This window comes from Dufourea novaeangliae, unplaced genomic scaffold (assembly GCF_001272555.1).
Source record: "Dufourea novaeangliae isolate 0120121106 unplaced genomic scaffold, ASM127255v1 scaffold11, whole genome shotgun sequence".
NCBI lineage: Eukaryota > Metazoa > Arthropoda > Insecta > Hymenoptera > Halictidae > Dufourea > Dufourea novaeangliae.
This window is the reverse complement of record NW_015373895.1, coordinates 3,351,852-3,379,825: the sequence shown is the minus strand read 5'-3', so window position 1 is coordinate 3,379,825 and position 27,974 is coordinate 3,351,852. Positions and strand designations below refer to the sequence as shown.

At 35.2% G+C, this 27,974-nt stretch overlaps 1 protein-coding gene across 1 annotated transcript in view; it reads left to right on the top strand.

The window, feature by feature from the left end:
* Nucleotides 1-787: 787 nt before the first annotated feature.
* The window catches only part of LOC107190138, a 62,286-nt gene continuing 35,099 nt past the window's right edge, over nucleotides 788-27,974 (top strand). Inside the window, exon 1 of the mRNA XM_015578893.1 lies at nucleotides 788-917. Within this exon, the coding sequence (XP_015434379.1) occupies nucleotides 854-917 (64 nt within the window). The 5' untranslated portion in view covers nucleotides 788-853. The remainder of the gene's footprint in view (nucleotides 918-27,974) is intronic.

The window sequence follows — 27,974 nt, the reverse complement described above, 5'->3', positions numbered from 1 at the left end:
CTGAAATAATTTTAGTGAAAATATGAAACTTTTTACAATATTTTATGTAGAATGTTACGAGCAGCGCATATTCACGTGAATATCCGCCCTTAAAGTTTTACGATTCCACTTCCTGAAGGTCTGATATTGCAAGCAAGAAGTACATGAATTGTATTGGCATTTGTTATTGACTTGTCGAACACTAATCCAACGATCAGGGATGTTCCTGTAATATTGTATGATAATCAGGGTTACGGTATCCGTCAAACTCCACTAATTACCTGACGCTATTATCCACTGACAACGAGACTCTGTTCTTAATTAAATTCCGTTTCGCAGGGAAATGCAAGGTCTCGCTGTTGGTTGTTCTACGAAGGCTTTCAATTAATGACCTTACACGTTGCTTCAACGAAAGCCGTAATGATACCAACGCCAGCGTGGTTCGGTAAAACAACGTAATGGAGAAAATGTCGGAGGTGTGTAGCAAAAGAGAAAGAAGTAGTCTCGTGCCCCACCAAACAAATCCGGTGGCGTGAGCGATTGGCGCGTGCGCACTCGGCGCACGCCTTTAAAGCTTCGTACCGCCAAAACGCATTCCCATGAGTCAGTCGTGCACAACCGGTCGCGTAGTACGGTTCGTATGAAACGAGTACGTTGGCTGGTCGTGAGTTTAAACGTTAAATGTGTAGGAAAACGTGCCTGTACACGTCCATTGCTTTCTATGTTCTCGAGAAGAACGATTGCATCGTTTCGAATGACGAATGTCGCGTATCAAGTACATAACTAATTTCTGGTGCGTGATCTTTTTTTCAAATTGTTCACTGCGTTTTGTCTAGTGCGAAAGGCTTTGTGAAAGACTGTAAGAGACCTAGAAATGAGAAATCTTGTGGAGAAACAACTGTCTTGGCTTGCCCTGCTTGTCACTGCATTCTACTCTCGTGAGTAATTTCATTTTTAACATTTTGATCTCAAATTTAAAAGCATCAAACTCATCCACGTCCTGGTAAAAATTATCAGTGAAACAAGAATACAAATGTGAATTTGTGATATATGATTACTACAGGTTTGTATTGTGTCTCATAAATGGAAACTAAAAGTAATGTTACAGTTAGCTCAGAATGTGTAGCTTTAACAGGTTAGATATCCATTTTCGAATGCATCGATCGAAATGTTAGATGTGCGTTGGAACCGGCGTCAGTGTTCTATTTTTAGAAAATTTTCAGTCTATTCTGGACGTGTTTTGTAGTTGGGTTTTTAATAGCCGTCCGATCTTAGAAGATAGTACGTACTTTATGAATTCGTGAATCTGTTTACGTTGTTTCTAGCGTCTCTGTAACTAATGATTAACTGACCTACACACATACACACACATACCATTCGTTGATCCCTTGTTTTCATTCAATCTGACATATCTCGTGAGGGACTTATTAATCTCATAAATGATTGAGTTTAAGAGTTTCGACATCGAATTACTGCCGCATATGTCAACAAGGTTGATGTACTACGTTCTACCCTCTTTTTGATATTTCATTTTTAAAAAAATATCTCAAGCTGCGACAAAAGTTGGTGGAGAACGTACCGTAATGTAGGTTACTTCTTTTAATTCCACATTTAATTGGTCAATTAAGCGAAACACAGGATGTAATTCCAACGAATTGTAATCGGTTATACGCCGTATGTCGTCGCGATGCATTCGTTTATTAGCATCATTGGCCTTACAAAGCAAACTCGAAACAATGTCGGAAAAAAATATAATTTTGCATTAATGCGGGTCATGTTGGAAAAGAGTAATTAATCCCCGTGAAATTCTAGAATAGTCGTTTGAGAACAAGAACATACGGTCGGTAAATTTTCTCGTGGGGAGAGACTAAAATAGCGCGGTGCTTACCACGTGGGTGAGTCTCTCCGTTACATCGTACGAGATGACGTCGCAGCCGCTGATTGGTTGACCGGATGGGCGTGCGTCTGGCCTTACTTTACCAACGTATAGCGATTGGACTGACCCGAGCCTTGGAATGCACGAACAATTCAATTGTCAAGTGTTTTTCGCGAAACGTAGAATGTTAGTGACGTTCAATCTAAACGGAAATAGTATTGAATTTTACATTGGAAACTCAGATTTTCTATTTGACAAACATTTTAAATATTCATTACGCCGTTCTTTTTCTATTAACACGTAATTAATGTTATTTTTTAGATTACTTTTTTTTAGAGTTAACTTATTACGTATTTATAGTTTTGAAGGAAGGTTACTGATACTTGTACCTGCGATAAATATTGTAAATTAGATTCTAGTTGGCAGTATGAAGTGTGATAATATTCCAACATACAAATCACGTAGGAATATATGTAGCTGTGTTATATACATACAACACGTATATTACGTAATGTATCAAACTTGTTAATGATATACAGTTAAATATTTACAAAAGAAATATCTAGATGTTTCAGCTCTTTAAGAAAATTAGTTCATATAAAAGTTCGTAAAGATACAAGAATTTCTCATAAAAACTTTCGAAACATTTAGAACTACGTCATACATGTACGTCAGTAATATTTGAATATTCAGGTATCTTAAATGTCACCACAGACACATCAGAACATTAAAGGCAACATGCTATTCCTGTTAGTACCTATTCCTTGTCATTGAAAATATATACACATTTTAAGTATCTTACAGTCTATTACAAAGAAAAAGTATTTAAAATATAATTAAAGAGAACAATTAAACTTTTCAATTTTTATTAATTGTTTCTTGCATTGTCTAAATCTAGGCGATATCTTATTATACACCTTACCGTAATACCAATGTAAGAAATTAATTAACGATACCGATGCACCGTTATTGGAGTATTTCCATCTAAAGGAACGCTTTAGGAAATTGTTGTTTGTATTTTAAGAAATGTAGATTCATTTTTTGCAATTACATCGTATGTTCGCATTTGTTAAGTATTTATTACAGTCTGCTGAATCATGGTTTTAAAATTTTAAATAAATGTTAAAAGGTAATTGTATCAGTATTTTCATATTGCTGAAAGGCAAGGTATTTTAGATACTGTTGATATCTTTAAAATCAGTTTTGCAATAGTGCAGAAATTAATTGAAAAATACAATTTGGAATAAAAGCATTAAAAGTGTTTATATGTCTTTCCTATTGTTTCTATTATTTGAATTGCTACAGATTATCTGGTACGAACAGAAAGGGCAAGTATAAATTATCTTCTAATAGGTTATGTGAAAGGAGTTGTTCTGATCGTTATCGGGTCTGTTACTATCGGCAGCATCGGGTTCGCAGACAAAATAGTGCGTCAAGGATTCTTTTGAATTCTCGATGAAGATGGTCGTATTCACGCAGGCCTCAAAAACAACCTGGGGCTCTTTTTCACTGTTGTCCGTTCCTTCACGAGGTGAGCCGGTTTCTTGCGTCGCATTCCATTGAGTTTAAGTTCTCCTTTCGTAACTGGTCGCGAATGGGTATACATATACGTGTAGCCAAGATAGACGGACGTCCGGTCATCAGTCTCTTTTCTCCTTCCGTAGGTTCTCGCTATTCGTGGAATGTGAAACAGCATCACGCGATCTTCAGAGTTGTTGCTCTTGCTAGACTCGCTCTTCCATTACACATCTCCTTCGATGTCCAAATTAGTAATGTGTCCTTATAGCGTACTTTGAAAAAGTTGTTGGTGCAACTGTGTGAAGTGATTTTTTTGGTTTTAAGACTCTGTAGAGTTTGAGAACTTTACATCAGTATACATTTAGTGTCCAGGTACCGAAGACCTTCGTCTACGATTTTATTCTATAAGATAAAATACTAGCGTGGTACACGGCTTTGATTGTTTCTTAATTGTATTGTGTATCGAAGGACTAAAATAATGTTTCAGGTATTAGTACGTCAAACGTGTAAATACTAATCCAAAATAAAGTCTTGTAAAGGCTCGAATTCTTTTAATCCAAATGATTTGAGTTTGATCCACGTTTCAGTTAATGTTGATAGTTAATTTTGATGATACTTCCTCTAACACCGATTTTACTTAGTTATTTCAAGAACTAAGAAACGCAACGTGCAATGTTCTAGAGATTATGTGTTTATTGTAACTGATAAATAACAATAGGCCAAGTTCAAAATTAAGTGACTGTTGGAAAGAACGGAAGTGCATGTGCGTATGCGTAGCACAAGACGACTACAGTTGCATTCATTACGCGGGGTATTCTGTATAATTTCCCCTTTCTGTAAGGTTTACATCGAACCATTTAACTCTTAGTAATACTTTTTATTAAACAAAGTGACCAGGAGCACCTATTTTTAGACTTTGCAAAATGAACTGAAAAGGTCACAGGTGGCGTCAAACTTTAAAAAGAATAAGTTTAAATACTGCCAATTAAGGGAGAAAAAGGGGATCTATATTTTATAAGAAAGTTACTTTTCGGTAACCTCTCCTATCTTCAGTGCCTTCCAATTCATTTTGCTAGTTACAATTCCATTAAACCGGTTCAGTTTCATTATAATTACTTTCATTTCCTTTGAATACTTCATACTTCGTTCGGAGGAAATACGATGGTATACTGTTGTATATATCAAAGAGCAGTAAAATGTTGCTAATAGGCGAAGCAAGAATTCGTTTGGTCCGGGGAAACATGGATAAATCAAAGTACGCAGAATTTAATCATGTTAAGTGGGATTCCCCGGAAAATCGTTCATTAAAGGAAATATTGGGATAAGACAGTATATCGGATGACCCATCCGTGTTTCATTCGATGAATCCTGCCTCTGATCCTAAGATTCAAACATCTCAAAGTACTGAAATTTTGATCTTTTAGTCTGTCTAGTTGTTTGTTTCTTTGTTTTAAGCGATTTTTACTTTTTTGTTTACGTTCGAACGATTTGCAATCAACGTGCATCGAGAATTCCCTGGCGAATATGGAAAACAGTAAAATTGAAATTGTGCCGCAATTTGATCTTTTTATTTCAACGGGTATCGATTTTATCGCTTCAGTTCTTTTTCTTTCTTATCTTAGTTGACAAGAAATTTCGATAGTAGTATTCTTAATAATACTATTATATAGACTATTAATTAAATAATCTATACTATGTAAGTTTTACTATTCTTGTGAGTGAAGATGTGTTTCCTTCCAATATACATAGATAGTGGAAAACTCGTAAGATTTAATCTACACACATTCGATGGTTTATGTCAGGAAAAAATTCGTTTATTCATAAAATATGTTGTAGTCATGTAAGTATAATTGAAATAATAATTATGTTCGAAGATTGTCTTTAGAATCTTTGCTTTATATACAATCATTTTAGAATGACACATACAGCAAAATCAATCAAGTTGCTTGGCATGTGTGAAGACTAAATTTATTTTTATGTTTTTAATCTCAAGTACCTATATATCCTACCTTACTAAACAAGATAACACTATCCTAAATTTAGTTGTTGCTTTTAAATCCATAAGTTCACGACACGTTAATCAAAGATTTACGTAGTACATAGTTGGAATGTGATATGTGTATTTAAGCCAGAGTATTGCTACCAGTTCGGGACTGAAATTATTCGGACCTGTTAGGTTCGATTACGTTCACTATTTGATATGGATGAAATTTTATCGAAGCTTGCAACAAAAAACTGTCGCTAAGTTAGGGGAATGTATAATATCGGGCCATTACGTTTCACTATTGGTTGTTATGAACTTCAGCTACTTCACTGAAACATCGGATATACAGTGTGGTCCACACAACTTATTCACCCGGAATAACTTCTAAAGTATGCATTGTATAACGAAATTTTCTATAGTAAAGTTGTATGCTTTGAAGGAATACATTATGTGATGCATATATTTTTTCTGTAAGTGGAGGCGTTTCGGAGATTTGAAAGTCAACTTGGTTTAATTAAATGTAATGCTATATTTTTTATGCCAAAATATCGAAGAGCGTTAAATTTTGAGTAAAAAAGTACTGAGCTTTATTAACCGTAAACCTAATAATTAACGAATAGTTTCATTTTGTTTCTTGAAAATGATCTGTGCGTAATATCAAGTGGGAGATTCAATATCAGCAAAGATTTCCATAAGGCCGCGAAGTTTACGTGACTATGTTTATCAACATGACTGATTCTGCATATGGAATCGTTAATCGCTTATTCTGTCCGTGATTCAGTATTGAAGTTATCATCAGTGTTTATACGTGACTATCTCAGTAAGATAAAAGCAAAAATGAAATTTAGGAATTGTGAGAAAGTGGATATGCTTTTAGTTTATGGTGAGTACCGTGGAAATGCAACAAGAGCTATAGCTATGTATGCCGAAATTTATCCTGAACGAAATCAACCATGTCGATTGATATTCAAGAGACTATGTACCGTAACCAAAACTACTACTTCTGAAAAAAATATTATTGCGGTTCTAAAATCCTCATATCAGTACACGACAAATTTCACGAGGTTCTGGTATTAGCAAAACAAGTGTGCTTAGAATTCTTCATGAATGTGAATAGACGCCATTTTGAACACCTAGTTAGTGAATGGAAGAAGTCTTACGGAAATCTTTGCTGATATTGTGAATTTATGAAATTGTGAAATTATTCGTTAATTATTAGGTTTACGGCTAATAAAGGTCAGTACTTTTTACTCCAAATCTAACGCTCCTCGATATTTTGGCATAAAAAATATAGCATTCCATTTAAAAAAACCAAGTTGACCTTCAAATCTCCGAAACTCCACCACTTACAAAAAAATATATGCATTACATACTGTATCCCTCCAAACCCTACAACTTTTCTATAAAAAGTATTTTCATACAATGCATAGTTTAGAAGTTATTCAGGGTGAACAAGTGGCGTGGACCACCCTGTATAATTAACTTGAGATTTTGAACGTAACGTGACCGTTTGGAAGGGAAATTTTGCGACCAGGAAAGTTTTGGCACGAGAGAAGCGGGGTCGCCTCTTGGCAGGGTCAGGCCTCGTCTAGGTATACTACTTGTATAAGTACATATGTATCTTCGACGGGAGCCAGGAACAGTGAGGCGATTTGCACGGATGTCGGTCATTTTACTTATGAGAGTTAATAGATTATGGTTTCTTATGAGAACTGTAGCGACAATTCGGACATTCAAATATTAGTTCGCACATTTTTTTTTGTAATAACATCGTAAAATTTTATTCGTTATTGTAAATACGGTAAATGAGATTTTCTTTATTACTTTATGATTTCAAGATCGTAAAATAGAAAGCTTTGGTACGTTGTTTTTAAAACGTGTTATTGATGTATTTTGCAATTCAAGTATTACAAAAATATTTCAGATAAATTCCGTTTCAAACTTGTTCTTTTTAAGAGTTACAGGCATTGAAAATTATGAGTAGTGCTGACATTTGTTATTCACATCTATTATTTATTAAATGTATTTGTACACATGCGTACAGGGCTCTTAATTCCATGCATATAATTGACGTTCATATTACAGGAGGAAGGATTTTCATATTACATCCATCGTGGTCCATCATTAATGTGACCGGAATTAAACTTTCGTAATTAACGATACAAATTATCTGTCCCAAAATTAAATTGCTGACTTTGCTACATAAACTGTAATGTACTGAATTTTGGCGACCCAAGAATTACATCGTAGTCTAGAACAATGTTTTCCAACCTGTTTTCAATCATACCCTACCTCAACGCCTCGAAGATCTCGATGCCCCTTAACATAACGGTAAAACTTGTTCTGAACAAGTCCAATATTAATAGCTGCTCCAAATAAAAGAGGCACATATGTAAAACTGTAGCTGATGAGGTGACGAATGTCAATGATTTGCCAATTGCCCCCAAACTATTCAAATTGCCCCATGTCAATCCACGGAAAGGATTTTTTACGACACATAGTCTACGAAACTGTATTTGCAGCAAGCTAAGGATCGTCCGCTGCCAGCAAAGTAGAAAGAACGGCGGTATGACTAAATCGATGCGAAATTGAATGACAATCATAAAACGTAGAGTTTGCCCTATAATTGCTACAACAGTAACAGCAACAATAACAACAAGAAATTCCAATTTTTATAATAAAATAATACTTTTTCATGAATGAGTAGAAACGTGGCAAACAAGTATTTAATCTCACTAACTCTTTGAAGGTCATGATGACAATTAGATACTGCTGCTTATCTCTATTTATTATTCGAATAAAATTGTGCTGAACGCTAAATGAAAGTACCTCTTGTTGGAAATATCCTGACCTACGATTGCAGGGAATTATACGCGTTGGAAGTCTTACAAAAGAAAACTCTCTAGTAATTGTTACAATGGGGCAAGCGATTACAGTATCTATTCAAACAATTACTGTCAGTATTTGTATACGTTAGTAGATATCACCGATATACAGGGTGAACCACGAATCGTGATCAGTAGAGATTACTCTGTTATTAGCAGTCCGATCGAAAATGTTTTTATCACGTATAGCATGGTTTCAAGAGAGTGTTAACGTGATTATAGCACATTTTTTGTGAACTCTTTTTTTTTCATGACTTTTCAAGGTCACCTTCAATTTTTTGCAAATACACCTATAATTTTTTTACTCCTAACACATGTTATGTTATGATACCGCATTCGTCTTGAAATCCTCTAACAGATAGGCGTAACAAAATTATAGGTGTATTTGCAAAAAACTCTTTTCAGTTTTTATGAAAAAGTGAGTGCATAACGAATCATCGTGGATATATCGCAATTTGTTTGATGAAAGGGTCACCGTCTATCCGGCACGCGTGCACAGCGTTATCTTCATTATTATTGTCATTATTAAATGCATACAGACACATTTCGAAGTATTTGGCTGACACGAGACTGACAATGCGTGATGACAGCATTATCGTCGTCGTTTTGTCTACGGTAGCGAAGATAACATACGTCGGTCATTGTCGCTGACCTGGACGACGGGGCACGTGGCCCATGTTACAGTGTTTGATTAATGGGGCCATCGATTTTAATTACATTTAATTATGTACTTAGTCACGGCGATTTTCCTTTTCAACAGACATTCTATTGCATTACATGGAAATTTGTACATAGATGGTTGTATCTTTCGCGCAGAATTGTTTTCTACCGACCAAAAGCTTTGTGGCAGTGTTAATTAACAGAAGATTTTTAAACGATTCGTTAATTTGACGTTACTAAATACATCCCGTATTTTTTAAAGGTTAATGTATTCATCCTATGCTTGTATGAATGCTGGCTATTAGAAAAATTTGTTAATTAATAGAGTATGTCTAGGAAATTTACCGTCAGAAATCCATTAAATGTTGTTTTGAAACGTACTCAATTGGACTAATCTTTCAGTTACTTTACTACAAAAATATCTACTAATTGTAAGAATTTATGGTGTCCTAATTAATAGTGTTTGAAAACAATTGAAATTGAAATATTTAGTAACATAATCTTTCTATATGTCATTTTCTTCTCTTTTCATATTGAACAATTATCGACACACGTTGGGTTCATTTTTATGAAACAAAAGGTTGAGCTTTCTTTAATGAATGCTAACGAATTATTCTAATTTTGCATTAATTAACTTGTAGTATGGTTTACTGTCATAATTATGCTTGATTTCGTTCTGAATTGAAATATATCATTAATTTCTGTTTGAATGTCAGCCATTAATTCACAGTTTGATTAATAACGATTTAATTTGTTTATAACTGAAATTCGTTAACGTGAAGATGTCATCATCACATTGTATAAAACAGAATTGTGTGTGTGTTCAGGTTTTTCGACAGGTTTTCGACTGTAATACCTCAAGTTATTTTCTTCAGCACGGTTATTGTCTTTTGTGTTTTATTTGCTTTGCAAGTGATAGATAAAACACAATCCACTTTGATGATCTCTGCAGACTACATATATCATTTTTTAGGTGACATTAGTACGAATGAGTTCATAAAAGTCTACATTTGCTTTTGATTTACAATTGCATTCAATCATGTATCTTCTTTGAGGAAACACAATAGTTTTATTTATAGCGAGTAACATTGATCCATAAATGAATTGTTTGCGTACTTCATTGTGGTTGATCTTCGAATGAAATAACTGCGCAAAAGGAAAAATAAGTGGTCGTTCCTTTACGTTGTGGATTAGTTTTATTACGCAATCAACAATTCTTGTTGTGCTCCTATGCAATAAAAATATCGAGTATATGTATTAAAAATTCTGTCCTACAACTTGGGTAAATAATTCAAATATTTCACCATTCGATAATCAATTTCCCAATATGATCCTCCGAGTCAATTAAAGTTCATTAAGGAGTTGTGTTTTTTTATTTTGGAAGTATGTTTTTACAAAGTGTAATTACTTTGAACTGGTTTAGACGGTTACGTGCATTTTACAAAAACGCTTCCTATTTTAGAAGAAAAAAGCATTACGCTGTGATTTAATGAATGATTAACCCAAGAGAAGTAGATCTCCATCTCATTTCTTGTATGTACGTCTATTTAAGACATTTTAATATTATTACTATATATGTCAATAAAAAACATTAAATACAGAATCTAATTAATTTTACAGTGTAATCTGAAATTCATGGAGAGCTACTTTGCTCGCTTTTATTCGATATCTGATTTAGTTATTTGGACAGTAGGGGAAAGGTGTCTAAAACTGTGGTTATTAGTGGTGCTATATCATAATGTCGTTCTACAATAGTTCTCCCCGCACGTCACTATGTAGTTGTTGCTCGAAGTGCCATGTGAATATCAGTGCTCTGTGTTGTCCACAAGAAAAATTTAAAATTACTGCAATTTATCTAAGATAAGGTCTTTTTCAATGCTGTGTAACTTTTATCATAAATGGGTTAATATGATACCTGCTTCTTGCGCGGATTTAACCACAATTCAATAATAAATTAATTAATGTTTCGTTACCGCATCTAATAAGTTGATGTTGTATTCAACCACTGAATGTGGGTTGATTGTTTGGGGTCATATGATCCCTCTCTAGTAGGATAAAATGATCCCAGGAATCATTTTACCCATATGCTATATTATTGTGTTTTGTTTTAGTTACAACAATACCCCGTCAGTATGAAAGAAAAACAACGCGTCAAAGCTGTCCTTCTAATATGAAAATCATTCGGCGTCAATCCTTTCGCTACGGCAATCCGATCCTGCGGAGTGCCGTCATTGAACGGGACCACGTGCCAAAAGTGTATGTACACAATGCGCGTGGATAGTTTTTGGCGAATGTCGCCGGCTATAGTTGGCGTTCGTCTCTGCGGATCGCTTCGTGGATACCGGCTATAGGCGTTAGGAGTGAAAGGGTTAAACGTCTTCGAGTAAAAAAAGTAGTAAAAATAAATCATTTTAGGGAAAGAATCAGTATAGGACCCAGAAATTGTGTGAAATCGATGTCTTCACATTTGTGATTTACGATTCTTCGTGTCTAACTTTTGAATACTGTGTTCACTGTACAATGGAATTCAATATTTTATGGAAAAATATCAATATATCTGAAGGGACACAAAACTCACCTGACCCAGAACATTAACGAATTTGAGTCGTATTTTGATTCAATTTCATCACGAAATGGTCAGCAATTGATTAGTTATAATTTTATGTTTACATAATAAAAAGTATTCGAATTCTAATTTTTCCTAGTAAATCACTTATTTCAGGGTTTCTCACTGAGAAACGAAACTTGCTCTTGCTATCTGCGAGAGTTCGACTTGATACTTCCGCACTAATCCGTACGATAATGTGTACAGTAGTTATTAGTTGCGAACTATTAAGATGAACTGCAAGCAACACAGTAATTTTCTAGCTTTTTCGTATGTTTCGTTGAGTTACTGTCCGGATGATACAAATTAATTATTAACGCGATAAGATTACTTTAGAGTAAGAGTATTAAAATTGCATTATTATGCTTTCATTGACTTATCGAAGTGACTCAAACCATATAGTAGATAACCGAATGCTTTCCATAATACACATAGACTGGATGTTGGTGTTCGGTTATCTACTATATGGTTCGAGTTGGTGTCAATGGAGTGACAGATAAGTTATGTAATACTTGTTAAGATAAAATGAACGAATGATGTCTATGTACGTAATAAATCGATTAGATTGATTGATAAGAGATTTGGAAAAGATCTTAAATAGATATTTTCATTCAGAACATTACAGATTTGATTCCTTACATTTTTTTTTACAGTTTGAAGTATTAAAAACATTTTCAAATTTGAACGTTTGTGGAAAATATAACAATTTTAAATGAATTAATACACTGGTACAATACAATGGATTATGAAAAACAACGTCCATCTTTAAGTGAATTCGAAATTTTTTATGTATTTTTTATTACTGAATAACAAATAATTAATACATACTTACATGTATTTATTCCAGAATTCGTCTAAATTCTTAAACCTTTTATGCAGCTACGTAAAATTGAGAAATACAGGATTTCGTTAATGATCACTTTTAATTATTTATACAATGTTGTTTTTCAATCCAATAATACGTATTTCTAACGTAAGAGACTGAACAAAATTTAAACCACTAGACCCATAGTTTAGTATATTTTTATCTAAACAAGCAAATAATTCGCTATTCGTGAATAACATTCTTGTTATTTTTTTCTCGTACATTTGTTGAAAATTCATGCAAATACATTTTTTGGCTTGAACGAAGAATGATTTGTTTTCTAAACACACGATTCAGTTTATTTATGAACTTATAGAACGTTAGGATAATATTGTACACATCCTTTAACGGCAACAAGAGACTGTTACATAGGAGATATTTTTAGAACACCTTTCTACGGATAGTGATATTTTAAATGAAAATACTACAATTCGTATTTAGTTTACTTTAATAGATTCACGTGTAACTATTATCGTGCGGGGTAATAGTACCACTGGTATTTCGTGTGAGCTGGTAAATTGCAGGCCAGACAGCGGACTCGATGATAATAAGATTTCATTAATCTAATGAAGCCGTTCATTGTCTGCTTTATGAGCAAGCGCACAATGCGCTCGTTTGGAAACAACGTCCTAGATACTGTTTCAATTATAACGTTAAATATTCTTGTATTCTGTATAGTTAACATTAAAATATTATGATTTATTAAATTTCATACAGCCGAATGATTTTCATATTAGAACAAGATATAATAAATGATTTAGGTTATATTTGTAAAAGGTGAATAATTTTCGCTACAGATATTCACTGAATACGTATGATTTTATTTGTATTTCAAGACATTTGGTAGAGATGAAAATTAAAAACCAATTATGACTGTGTCTCGACTAACAGGATTAGTTTAGCTCAAGTGGTTTAGCTATTATATGTTTTTATTAGGTGCCTTCAAAATATTTTATCACTTTAATTGTCATAATTTGCGTATAATAAACACGAGTATTCAGTCTGTTGTTTTATGCTTGTTGATTCACCACAATTCACCATTGCTTGAATACCAACCACGTGTACTATATGTATATACTCTTGTAGTTCTCTGGTACTCTATTTATTAGGAGACGTCGGACAACAAGATTCTCTAAATGCTTGAGATATTCGCATAGTTTATATATGTTAAGAGTTAACGTAGTTTTACTGGTTCTGATTCATCACTGTTAGACGTCATATTACACGAATAACAGGAATCACAATATTCATATAAAAGCCGTCGGAGGTTGGATACCGATTCTAATTATGAGTATATCCGCGAGACCACGAGACCGTGAGGCCGTGAGTTCACTTGATCGACAGAAATCATTTCTACGATGTTGTGTGTCCAGATCAACATGATACAAGTCACACAGTACTGCTAAATTTCGCAGGATACCTATCGGTTGCAGCTGTGTGACTTCGGAACACAACACACGGGTAGCATTTTGTTCGTTTACCTATGCCACGAGTATCTAACAGAGATGGGCAAATTCATTATCTAGATAAAAAGTTTCGAATGACGAATAAAAGATGAAAAAAATATTTCGTCATTTTTACTCGATTGAATGTGGTATTTCCAATTTTTATCATAAAATAATATTTCTTCTTGAACGAGTAGATACTCTGAAAACAATTATTTAATCTCATAAACTGTTTAAAGGTCAGGATCTTAGATACTGCTGCTTCTCACTATGTATTATTCGAATAAAATTTTGCCCATCTCTGGTATCTAAAGATTCGCGAGTCTCTTCTTGCCTGTTCTATCACTCAGGACCGGAAACTTCGAGAGATCACACGGAACAGGAACGAAGACAGCGAGAGAGGAGCATTGTATCGGTTAGAAAGTTTCATTAACCCGATACACTTTCACGGTGTTATCGTCTGGGCCGCAGTGTGACCACCAGCGTTGCTGGCGTACGCACGGTGTACCAGAACGCGTCGCCTCTTCTTGCTTCTCTGTATTCCCCTCGTCCCTTGCCGAACTGACACACAGGCCCGTGCAACGACGTGCGTTCGTGTGTATCCAGTTAATTAACATACGCGCTGACGCAGCATTACGGGGCCAGGGGGTTGATTGTCAGGGACAAGGGGGCAAGGGAATGGATCTTATTTATAACGAGACGGGACCATCGTACGATGCCGGTACGACCAATCACAGGGCATCTCGTGGTCTAGCCTTGCGGTCGCCTCGCTGTGTATATAGCAGAGTTGAACAAAATGTAATCTAATTACAACATCCAAATCACAATTACAATGTAATTGCAATGTAATTGTAAGACAATTACAATTACATTGTAATTAACTATACTAAATTTACAATGAAAATTACAATGTAATTGTAAGTGTAACTGTCCCGCAATTACATTGCACGTACACTGTAAGTGCAATTTAGATTTTGTAATTAGATTACATTTTGTATTCCAGTCTACACACCTCTCTTCGGTCTAACATTTTTGGTCGAACCTCTTCGGTATCTTTCGGTGTGTGAGTTTTATATGGTTTTGAGAATGTCTCTAAATCTCCTATGACCCGAACTTAACCACTCTACCCTACCCTTAACACCAAAACTATTGACGATAAACACATATTTGCTTCGATCGGTGGATAAACATGATAAACTTTTGAATATTTAGAAATTTAGAAATTGACTAATTTCTTCACTTTCATATCGTAATAAAAGGTGCAAAAGATCTGAGAAAATGTATTGTCATAACATTTTAATCGTTGTTGTAAGAGTGTATTGACAAGTCATTTTGACTTGCTCGGTAGTTCTAGTGTTAAATATAAATATGAAGGAAGGGTGCGGCAGCGTTACTCTGGAATGGGAGTTTGAGGCTGTCAGTGACACTGTTCATGGGAAGTGATTTCGCAAATTTGTGGACAACGTATAGAGTGTGGGGGTGAAGACTGTTACGGAAAGCTTTGGAAGAGAACCAGGCCCAAAGAGTTTGCTCGCCTCTTTAGTCTTACGTAAGACCTCCAAGTTTTATGACATGATAGTTGTTGAGTGAAGCGCATATGTGCAACAGAAGTATTGAAGAGTGGGGCAACTTTTGGGCTCATATTCTTAATTTAAATTACCGACAGCTGAAAATACGGAGTGCCGAAATTTTCTCAAAAATAGCGGATTCCAATAATTCGTATTATAAACCTAATCCTAACATTGTCTGCAGACACGTTCACGCGATTTTATTAGTGTATGCTCGGACGCAGTATGTTACATCTCATATTAGCAGTGATTATACATGTACTATGCAGCGTTTGTACCACGTGTTTTCATAATCATGATGAAGGACATCGTCCGCTATCTTTGCATCCCAGAAGCGCACAGCTTGCGAGCATAGATGCTAAATTCTGAATTATAAATTTTTTCTGAAACGAGCACGTTGTTTTAATCAATACGTAAGTCGTCTTTGACGAATAATAGGTACATATGTATGTCACCATAATATGTCAAATAATGATTGCAAATTTATATTTTTATTTTTCTGTTATTCTGCAAATATGAGAATTTTGTGTTTGAAGAACTCACTAAATTATATTTGTCTTTTTTCAATTAATATTTTTTTTAACGTCTCTTCGTTGCCAATTATTATATTTAAATTCCTGTGTATTTACTTTTGTGTAAGTATGTATTTTGTAAATTCTCGTATAATTTAATTTATATTTAATTAACCATCGTTTCTTCTAAGTTCTATGTAGGTAGAAATTATTTATTTTCCTTTTTGATTTTGAACGATAAAAGTATGTTTGCTCATTTATGTATCTTCGAACATAAAACCATGATTTCAGCTCTATTGCAAATTGCAGTTTCGGAAGATTCATATTTTGTGAAACATTCATATGTGTAAAACCAGGTGAATCTACTTCTTCGATATAGGTTTCCGACTAAAATGAATTCTCGGCATGGTAATTGAAACAGATGAAATTTAATTAAGGTCATGATCCCTGGTCATTCTAATTCGACATCTTGATAATTACGCGACGGTTAAATTGGAAAATATTCCAGTAAAGTTCTCATTAAGGGTACGACCTATTTGAATAGTTGTTAGGAGAATGTTAATAATGATTTTTCGATGGTAGAGTAATTTTATTAAATGAAAACTTTACTTAAAGACTGGAGTAGTTTTTTTGAGTTCTTAAGGTTATTTCGTTGAAAAATTGTTTAAGTAGTGAGGTAGTCTCAATAGTTGTATTGTATTGTATTAGTTATGCCCCTTTGGGTTCCAAGTACTTCCCTTCACAGCCTTTACGTATTTCTATCTTAAATACTACTTTCTTGCACTTCTTAATACTCTACCGCTAATATTTTAAACTTCTGGTCAGTCTCTCTTATATTTTTCTGTCTTCTTTCTCCGCATTCCTACGTCTGCCTTTCGTGACAGTCATCGCCTTTCTCTGTCTCTCTCGCATTCGCCTTATCTTATAATTATAATTAAAATTATTGCCTTGTCTTATCTATACGAGTGCTTGTCGCATTAACATTTATATTCCTTAACTTTATCTTAACTTTGTAACCCCCACCTTCAACCTTTTATCCCTCCGTTTCCTCATTCTCCCCTTCTGTCACTCCGCCCCCCAATCTCACTTTCATTGTCTCTATGATTCTCTCTCTCTCTCTCTCTCTCTCTCTCTCTCTCTCTCTCTTTCTCTATCTCCCCCTTCTACCACTTCTCCTGCTGGTATTCTACTCCTTCCTTACCACAATAGTATTCAATCACCCCTCTCCTTCTCCTTCATCCCCCAGTACTTCTCTTATTCTCTCTTGCCACCTCCCATTGTTCCTCTAACCCTACATCCCCTCCATACATGTTCCCATGTCTCTTCCTCGCTCCCACATATTTAAAAAGTGTACCGTCTCCGCTGGGGGCGGAGACGGCCTATATGGGATTTTTACCCACTAAAAACCCTCCGGTGACCCTCTCGGGTGTGAGGGGCGGCCACGGAAACGCCGAAGCACACTTCGGTGACCGGCCCCGCACATGCTCCACCTCAAACGAGGGAGGGGTGACTGCTCCCCCAGTACCACCCTTCGCCCCTGGTTGCTCCGCGGGCAGCTACCCCAAAAACTCGCGCGCCCGCGGGGCGGCCACCACGTTCACCAGATCTAACGCCGCTAGACTACTTTCTATGGGGTACATTAAATGATATGGTGTATCGTGAACCAGCAACAACACCAGAAAACATGAAAGAACGAATTCGTGTAGCATGCGTGTGGTATGCTTTCTGTGGAAACAATTCAGAGTGCAGTTTTCTCGTTGATTAATAGATTACATCAGTGTATTAATGTGAATAGAAGTTATTCAGGGTGAACAAGTTGCGTGGATCACCCTGTATACTATATGTGTATCTCCGCTCTCTTCCTTACCACCTTCCTTCCTTTCTCCACTACCAGATGTCGTCTGCTATCTTTTCCCTGCCACGCTCCTTATCCTATTCGCGCCACGTTTTCTTCCTAACCTCAACTTGCTTTCCCTTTTCTTTCTATCTCCTCCTTTCTTCTCTCTCACCACTTCCCACCTTCCTGCTACACCACCTCACCCTTCTACCCACATCTTCAGCTTCACACTGATCTCCAAAACTCCAAAAATCACCACCAATTCACACACAGCACTCTTTCTTCCTTCTCAGAATCGCTCCGGAAACGGAAGTCCATAGTCTCAATAGTTTTAAAACTACATATTTCCTGAAAAATGGTCATATTAGTTGTTTATTTATACTTTTTACAAAAACGTGTTTTCAAGTTAATAATATGCGTGTAGTTTACACATGTCTCTCGAAAGTAGCAAAGAACTATTAATTTGTTAAACTTAAGTACTAAATCTTTTAGAACCCAGATACAAATCTCTGCAATTTGTCCTCTGGGACATTCAGCGGGTTGTCTTAGCTGTTAAGGGTAGCACGTGGGTGTTATTCCCAGTGGAGTAGCACTGTTTCGCAAATGTTCACGTCTAAACTTGCGTTAGTACATAAGTCCTGTGGTTGTTTTTCCTTCAATCTTTGTATGATGTTCACGGTGTATAAATTATTGTCTAGCGGGTTTGGATGGTTTGTTGCTCTTACTTTACCCGTTGGATAGTCGTTGTATCTTATCCTTTACAGCGAACATTTGTAGATCTTCACGTAACACTTCATTTTTTATATACCATGATGCGTCCACTGTTATTTGTAGTATAATTGATTGCATGGCTTCCATTTTGTCTATGTGACTTTTAGATGCTGTGCCCCATAGGTGGATGTCATACGTCCATGTGGCTTTTATTATAACCTTGTACATTATTAATTTATTTTCTATACTTATTGTTAGTTTTGTACGATGCAACGGCTGGTTAACCAATACATACATGTCTTTTATTAGAATTCTAATTTATTGTATTTTTTTAGTTATGTGTTGCTGTACGTTAATTTCGTGTTTAAGTGAGGTATTTCGTTGTTGTGTAGTGTCATTTTTGGGATATTACCTTTACGCAGGGTGAAGTACTAAATACACCATTCAGATAACCATTATTTTTCACAGGTAATTTTAACTTTCATACCGGGTTACTTTATTTTTTTTTTTCGCATTTCGGTTTCTCTATTCTAAAAAATTTTTTTAACAACTTCTGAGTATTTCCCACGAATATCTTACTAATCACTACTTTTAACTGTATTGCCAGTTACAATTTATAAATCTTCATTTTGATTATCTATCATCCTCATCAAGATTTCAATCCAGACTTGTTTTTTCTTCATATATATTTATTCTAATATTTATATTTTCAACTAGCAGAGTATGTAACATCGAAAGTTACTCTACGTGTAATTTTAGGTGTACGCTATTCTATTTTATTTTCAAATGTTATTACTTTAGATCATGTTTTATTAATCAAGTTTGGCATTTACCTATTTGATTAAAGTCACATTTAATTAAAGAACGTTCCATTTCAGTTAATTCTTTGTAACGACTAAACAAAGCTTCCACAGTAACGTATGTGTAACTTCAGACGAAAATGTTCTTTTTTCATACAGAAGCTCAACATTAGTAGAACGTTATCAGCATTAGCTTATCGAGTATTGCATCGACCGAGGAAACCTCGAACAGTGCATTCCCGAAAATTTCCTTGCAGCGGAATAATTAGTTGGTAGTTTCCGGTATCCGAGTCGTGTCAATGGAGAACGAGACGCTAATTCGTGGCAATGTTCTACCGTGCCCACAAATCCAGGAAGATGTTCGAACAAACTTAACGAGCGCAACTTTCTTTCGTTGGCATATTTCCATCATCCTGCTCTGTAACGAAATTCCGGAAGTCTGACGCTTTATCGTGAAAATGGCCGGAATTTCACTAATTGGTCGAATCCTATGCGCCCAGACAAATTTTCACCGTATTCGCTGAATACGCAGCCGCATCGTCGGATTAAATATTCCTACGACGCACGTCGTGACGTAGAGAAAAATACTAGAAAACGAAGCTATTACTGAGCAATTGTAATTATGAACACTCGTCTAACACTCGCCGTTAAATTGTACTGCGTTGGTGACGCGTTTGTGGTACATATTACGCATCCAACGGCGAAGTTGTTGACGAAGCATAATTGTAAAAACGTTCTTTTTTAATATACAATCACGTCTAGTTGGTGACTTAATTGGCAACGAATAGATCAATTACCACTTGTAGGTATTCTAATGTGTTGTTGCATAACAGGAATCATAACTTCATTTCTAGACGTTCCCATCTCTGCTGCGTATAAAGTTATTTGTCAGTTCAAGACGTGTTATTTGAGAAGAATATTAGTCTTATTGTTTAAGATTTATGTAATTTGCACCTCATAAGCTACCCGAATTGAATATCTCTATGAAAAACACCACGCGTTTCGTAAAAACCTCATTGGACACGTGGCACTATCCAAATGCTGTTTGTTATGAATTCGGAATGATCTTATCGATTATTTCTAAACACGCATTGAGTGTTGAGAAAAATAAATCATTAGAGAAAAGATAAGATAAAAATCAGACTATATTTAATAACCTACAATTCGTATCGCGACATAACGTATGAATAAAAATTGTTTTCCCTGCATTTCTCTATTTAGAGACACGCAAAAATTGTGAAAAAATCTTATACACTGCAAAAACGAATAATTCCAGATACTTTATTTAACTGTGGTTAAAATGCAAAATCGCATTAAATAATTACGTATAAACTCAAATGTAAGGTGTCTGCAATCACATTTCACAAGATATCACCAACAGTAAAGTAAATTTTGTTTCGAGGAATAAATGGAACATCTAATACTATGTCTGCATAAAACAATGCACGAATGGCAGCAAGTTTAATACTTAACACGTTGAATGCCGCAGGATTTTCGTACATTTCAGCCACAGCGTCGAAGTAAAATTTTCGTTACACAGAGTGTAGAAGAATAAAATGTTATATAAAATTATTAAAGGCAACTATGTTTATGTGACATTTTTGTCTTATTTTGGCTGGTATAACATACTGGTCAGGTTTAGCGGGAAAAAACTGGGATACCCTGTATATAATATACATGCCATGGAATTGTATTTCGAATATGTATGTACGATGCACGGCTTATACGTTGTGGTTATCAGTTTTCAACGTTTAAAAGGACAAATGCGGACAAACTGAGCAATTTCCGTTTCGTCAAAAATAGGACCGTTCAATAAATCTCCCTACTGTTTTTATACTTACTGTGTCCATACAAAAAGTTGTAGTTTTAAAAGCATTTCCCGGGAAAAGAATAAAAGCAATTTATTTTGCCATTTGCCGGAGAGTAGTATGATTCGGTGTTTTGCATTTTTACGTTTTCCGAATCGTAAAGTTTCGCTTTTACTGCCTCGTGTCCTGGATTAAATAGACTTTAGCGATAATTTAATTCCGGTGACTCGTATCTATACGGGTAAATGGGGTCACATACGTATAAGTTAATACGAATATACAGTCAAATGTATTAAACGTCAACATTTATTTGGCGTACATAATTATAATAACATTGGAAGTAATTAAACTGGGTCTGTGCGTTCGAAAATTCGCGAACTATCCACGAAGTTTCATTCTATATTGTTATCATATACTGTCATTTTCTGTATATTTTTCTTCTGCTAAAACTTTTAATTATCGCGAGTTTCTGTTTACCTCCCTCGACGGTTTTTGTTAATTAAGTTTTCTAAAAATGATGTGTCTTTGATGTCGTCAGTATGTTACCTACCCGTATTTGTGGAATTTTCTCACACATTTTTCGGTTTGTAACGTTAAATTACGTATGCGCAAACAAAACACAAGAGTGTTTTAACAAGCTACGACTTCGTCTCAATTATTACTGCAGGTACCTAGAAAATTGCAGAAATACATGTAACGGGTATTTAAAGAATGACGAGAGAATAATAACACCATGGATTTTATTTGAATTTTAGTGTCATTGTACTGATTATAGAAAAATACGGATCAGTGGAGGGGAATTGAAGCCGTTTTCAAGTATTAAATATTAGATACAATTTTAAGGAATTCGAATAAATTTGAACCTCACTTGCTGGCGTTTCGTTTTTTAATCATGTTTAATTGATATCTCAAATGTATTCAAATAAATCGTAGATCATATATGGAAATAATTAAGGATTCGACTGAACGGAAATTAGATAAAATGTACAATAACACTGTTCAACAAATTTTATTTTTTTTTTCATTTTTGTAATTGTCAATAAGTGTTTCAGATATTGAAAAAATCAAATTGGAAAAAAATTGAAAATTTTCAACTTTGGAGCTGTTTTGTGCTTTTACAGTAATAGTTATTCTGTGTATTTTTACACGAATTAATTTTCTGGACTCTTGCGAATAAAATGATATACATTTTTATTAGATTATAGACATCTAAATATGTTTAAATAATGTTCAAAGTGAAAAGCACACCGAAAATGCACCACTTTTTCCTGATATTCTTTAATTTAATTAAAAACTAAAGGTCTGGCAAAAAATATAATCATAGGACGCGATAGAGCAGACCTTTTTGTTCAGGAAAGTGTCAAGGAAAGTTACAAAATCTGTTTTGTTTCAAATAGGGAAGCAAAATGGTTCAGCAAAACGCGCGACGCCGACAGTGGTAACCATGCGCGCCTAGCGCGCTTCCTTTACGCTGAGCAACACGCAAAGCGACCATCGTCATTGAGGACCACTGCTAATTGCCTACATGCAAAACATCTGTATATTATACCCATTATTGAATCTAAGACAGTTGATGTCAACAAATACGTAGTGCAGAATTTCAGAAACAGACCCTCCGTTTACCTAAAGCACAGTGTAAAATTTTTCGAATTCAGTAGTCCTGTTTTTTTTTTAACACTTACTCAGATTTAATTTTCCGGGGATTCTACTCGCGTGTTATGGTAATGAACAACTGTACCCGCGGAAGTTAATTGGCATCTGTACTAACTCGACATTTTCTTGTACTAACTATGCAGTGATTCTTTCTCTTTAAACGATAATCGGGAATCGATTTGGTCATCCGATGTCAATTCTGGAACGTACGTCGCCGACGATTTCCCCCAAAAAATTGGTGGATTAATGACGTCGACAGACGGAAATTATCAAGCACCGGAGGGAGAAAGGATCCGACACTGTGACTCGTACTTCGACAAATACCACCACCGGCCTTTCCGATCCTCCCGCTTTCGATTCCACCCTTGATTCTTCCCTGTTCCGTGTTTCCGTTCTCGTTTTCATCCCATCCCCCTTTATCGAGTACAACCAGCCCTGGCAAACATTAATTCCGTACGCGACGAGAGATGCAGCACCTTTTTTGCTCAAGGCACGATCATTAAAATAACGAGTGAAAGGATCCTCAGGAGGGCTACTCTCGAAGACGGCCGCCTTCTCAGTCGAGTGGAGGAAAAGCTTCGTCCCAAAGAGAAGCTGCAGAACTAGGAATTTGTATCGTCTTGGTGGATTGCTGTGCCAGGTCCGCGAGTCACAAAGGGAGGATGTACGAGAAGGGAGTCGTAATAAAGGGTGGTTCGAGTAATCTGACTAGGGAATCAATGCGCAACTAGAATGAAAAGTCGGTTTTGCAGTGTCTTTTCTGCTTACATCTGACTCTTAGTTTGTATGATTCGTTATCCGTCTGCTTGTGTTTTCTTGAATCTTTTACGGATATGGAGACTTCTGCAATTAATATGCAACGGTTGTTGAGATTATTCTATCCAAGTTGACGATATTTCTTACGCTTGGGACATGGAATTAGTATGTCGTTATTAATGTTAATAAGTTCTTTGTTAGATTAATACAGGGTGGACCGGAAATCGTAATACAACCGGGCAGGGAGTGATTCTACGTTAAAAAAGAAGAAAATGTTTTGGTATAACATTTTCTCATCCGGGGTTCCGTTTTCGAGAAAATCGACTTTAAATTTTGTTTAACTTGTAAACGATTTAGGACAATTTGCTTGTCATGTATTAATGATACGGTGCCATGGAAACACCTCGATACTGCAATACAGAGAATCCTTGTTGAGTGCACTTCGGCACTAACAAGGGAAGTTCGGTAACCCGAAAATTTCGATTTTTTTAAAACTTTGCAGGTTTGTAGGGGACCTTAAGAGAAGTACAGCGTAATTTTTGTTTTTGGCCGAATTTCAATTCTTCAGGGTGAAAACATCCCTTGAAGGTAGATAGGTGTTTCCATATTTCCCTGTATATCTTTAAAACTATCATAAATATAAAAAAATGGTTAGAATAAAAATTGAATGGTTTTTTATACTGTATAAAACGATATAATTAAATTGATAATTAATAAAAGTGGGGGGGGGGGGGTTTTTATTTACACAAAGAATTTTTATCAATTTAATTTCATCGTTTTATACAGTATAAAAAACTATTCAATTTTTATTATAACCATTTTTTTTATATCTACGATAGGTTTAAAGATATACAGGGAAATATGGAAACACCTATCTACCTTCAAGGGATATTTTCACCCTGAAGAACTGAAATTGTGCCAAAAACAAAAATTGCGCTATACTTCTTTTGAGGTCCCTTACAAACCTGCACAGTTTAAAACAAATCGGAATTTTCGGGTTACCGAACTTCTCTTGTAAGTAAGTGTTTAGACATCTCCACCACTGCGGAGAGAAGCTCTCGAACCAGTCGAGTGCGTACTTTGTTGCACCGTACGCTTTTGTTGCCACGGCTTGGGCTTCGGGCAAAAAATAAATTTATGAGGTGCTGACGACTTTTCGCCTACCGCGTGAATTTTGCGTCGCGGTACTTAGCCTCGAACACTCAACGAGGATTCTGTGTATTGCAATTATTTAGCGGTACCAACGTGAGGTCAGCCAGTAAGTTGAAGTAAGTGTTACAGAATCATGCGATCGGCGTAAAATTGAGATAGAAAGTAAACCTGTTCGACCAGCCCGATGTTTCTTCTGAGTTTGCACTGACGTGAATGTGTTGCACTGTGTGCCACAGTATTTTTCTATGCATGCACGTCACTATCACGATGCGCAACGCTATTGGATTCGACGTTAAAAACACAAAATGACGGATCTGTATGCGCCGCAAGCGGGTAAAAAGATATTGAAATCGTTTATTTTGCTTCGAATCCATAGACCGTAAAAACTGGGAAACCTTTGATAACGTATAAATGGTGGAAAGTGCGAAAATGTTTCAAAAAGCGTGATAGTTCATAGCTTTGATATTTGAATGTTTTACATTGAATATTGCTCTTACAACGTTTCGTGTACCGATGCTGTTTGCCCAGAACGGAATGGTCACAAGTCTATGAATGACTATCGGAGACAGCTATCGGTTTTAATTCCTGTACGTACAAATGTATGTCTGATCCAATTTTATCAGATGGAATATCTCTTTGAAACAAGTGAATGCTGCATGCAGTTTGATAGAAACCACACAACGTGGGTGACGGTTTTGTAGTCAAGGATTAAACGATTCTGTTTATGTTGGGTTGGATAAACTAACAGGACCTTAATCCTTACAATTTTTTGTATTTTGAAAATTTAGTAAAAATTGAACATTGAATTGTTAAAATAGTACGGATATATAATACACGAATACGTTTATAATGACAAAGACGCACAGACTCTTGTCTCTGTTATTCCATGATAAAGGCGCAGGGCACAGTTGTCCGAAGCAGAAAATAATCTAATCTTTGAAGGTCGTAAATTCTGGTATAGTCTATTATTTCCTGGTAGTCAATGTACCAATTGACCTTGCTATGAAAATGGATAATGTTTTCTTCTTTAACAAGGTAGAAAAATGCATCAGTAGTAGACCTTTCGCATTCTAGTTGAATTCTTACATATTTCTAATTAAAGTTTCGACGTTTTTCTTTCATTTTTAGGGATATTTATAATTATATATATCATATATTATAAATATCTATAGTCTCAGATTACGCATGATATAAATGCTTCCCGAAAATACTTAACTAAAATCATAATATAGAGTCTGAAAGAAAGATATATATAATGTGATGTTTTAACTACTTTCTTTAGCCGTGCAAAAAAAGTTATACGCTGCTACGTTCTTTGGATGATATCTTTTGAAAGTAGAGTCTATCACATAACAATACACCAAGAATCAGCTGCAACTTCTTGCAACTTTAGCTGATACTAATGTTTAAAGTTTACCTAGTAACGCTCCGCACAGTGGGGTCGATAGCGAATCTAGCGGGTCAAAATTTGAAGGTAAAGCCAGGTCCAGACACGTGTAACGTGTGAAAAGTAACTTGAAACTCTTTAAAAATTAATTTTTTATACGCCCGGCATAAATATCTAATTTTCTTTTTTTTAACACAGTAATTAATGTTCGGGTCGGCATGATAACAAATAGACATTCCTTTTGATATTTTCTACGATGCGCGTCACAATGCTCGTGTTCCGCTTGACGTTGCAAGAAGTCATTAGTTGCGCGTCGACCCATTAAAATCAACTCTTTCATGTCGTTCTGCAATGCACGTCTCTGGACCTGGTTTAATAAATGAAAGTATAATTATTAGTTTTACTCGTTCCTAAGTCCACTGAATTGAAGAAAAAGATTACAACAATGTAATATTAGGATCAATTATATTATGTATGACATTTATAATTATTATAGAATAACTAATTTTACATTTACTACAAAGAAATGTATATTTAAAATTTTATCGTGGACCTTGCGATTTTATGGTAGCAATCGAAAGTTGAAGCTTTTAAGAATGTTTTGTTAAATTTGCGACTAAATTTATAATTATTAAAAATTTGCGTGAGCCACCGTAAGCGTATGCTAAAGTGTCTTACAATTAGCCCTGAAATGTTATCCCTGTAGAATTATCACCTAAGCTCTGATGTACATATTGTTACGGTAAGAAAAATATGACTAGCGTTCCAGGGTTAAATTCGAACTTTTGCTGACGTAGCTTTCTACTGTAGAGGCACAAGAATTCTAATAAATAACAGAAAATGTCGAAGTCTGTAAACATGATGAATATGTCTTAGGGAAATCAGTGATGAGACTTAACTAAAATAATTATTCGCCTAATTAACTAATTTGCTTGTTCAAGAAGGAAGCTCTCCAACGATATGCACTTTCGTCTTGTGCTAGATAAAGAAAGGTTGAAGGTGCTTAAACGGATAGAATTGAGGGATCCATTAGGGACAATTAAGCGTATTCTGAAAGATACGTATAAATGAGTGCCTAAACCGTCTTTCTGCAAACTTTTTCAAGTTAAATTTTTACTTAATTGAAACGTCCAATGGCCATTGTTTAAACTCCTGCCAGCTTTCGGCTGATGAGATAGATCATTTTGGCAGTAAGTTGATTGAATTCTTTTTTGTTTTGTATATCCCTATTGTTAATGTGTGGGTGGGGCATGTTTTCAAGCTTATTTTATCGGATGATCTCATATTGCGTATATTATGTGGTATTATTTGAATGATATACCATTTTTATTTTAGAATGATAGTTGAGAAATAAGACAAATACAACAACTATTGTACTACAAAGTATTGCAATAGTAGCGTTGTCTTTTAAAAATATTTTACAAAGTATAAATTTCTTGGGTGATACATTTTTCCGGAAAATTTTTATAAACTGTTTGATCGGATTCTTTTTTTAGTTTAATGAGTCATCCTATTGATTATTGCATAGTTTTCTCATTGATGCGAATGTAACTTCGCATGTGACTTTGAAACGATCTGGAACGTTAGCGTTCGTACAGTAATTGTGCAGTTTCTGGAATTCTTGTCATTATTATATTCGATGTAAATAAACCTAGGGTGTAAAAGTTTTTGAAAATTCATATGCAAACAAAAATATTCAAGTTAAACATAATCTAATAAATACTTCGAGCTGTTTAATATCTTAGAGACTCATTAATTTTAATCGCTATTTTCTCGAACAAAGAATTGTTCCGAGGACGACAAATGTCTAGTCGGATGAAGATCAAAGTCGAACAGTGAGCAGGAAAGTTTTACAAAATGTAAATACCTACATTACAAATTTAAATACCTACCCATGTTTAGACATAGTCACAATATCCCATCTATGTAGGTATTCACTCAGTTTTCGTGACGATACAACGCACTACTTGATA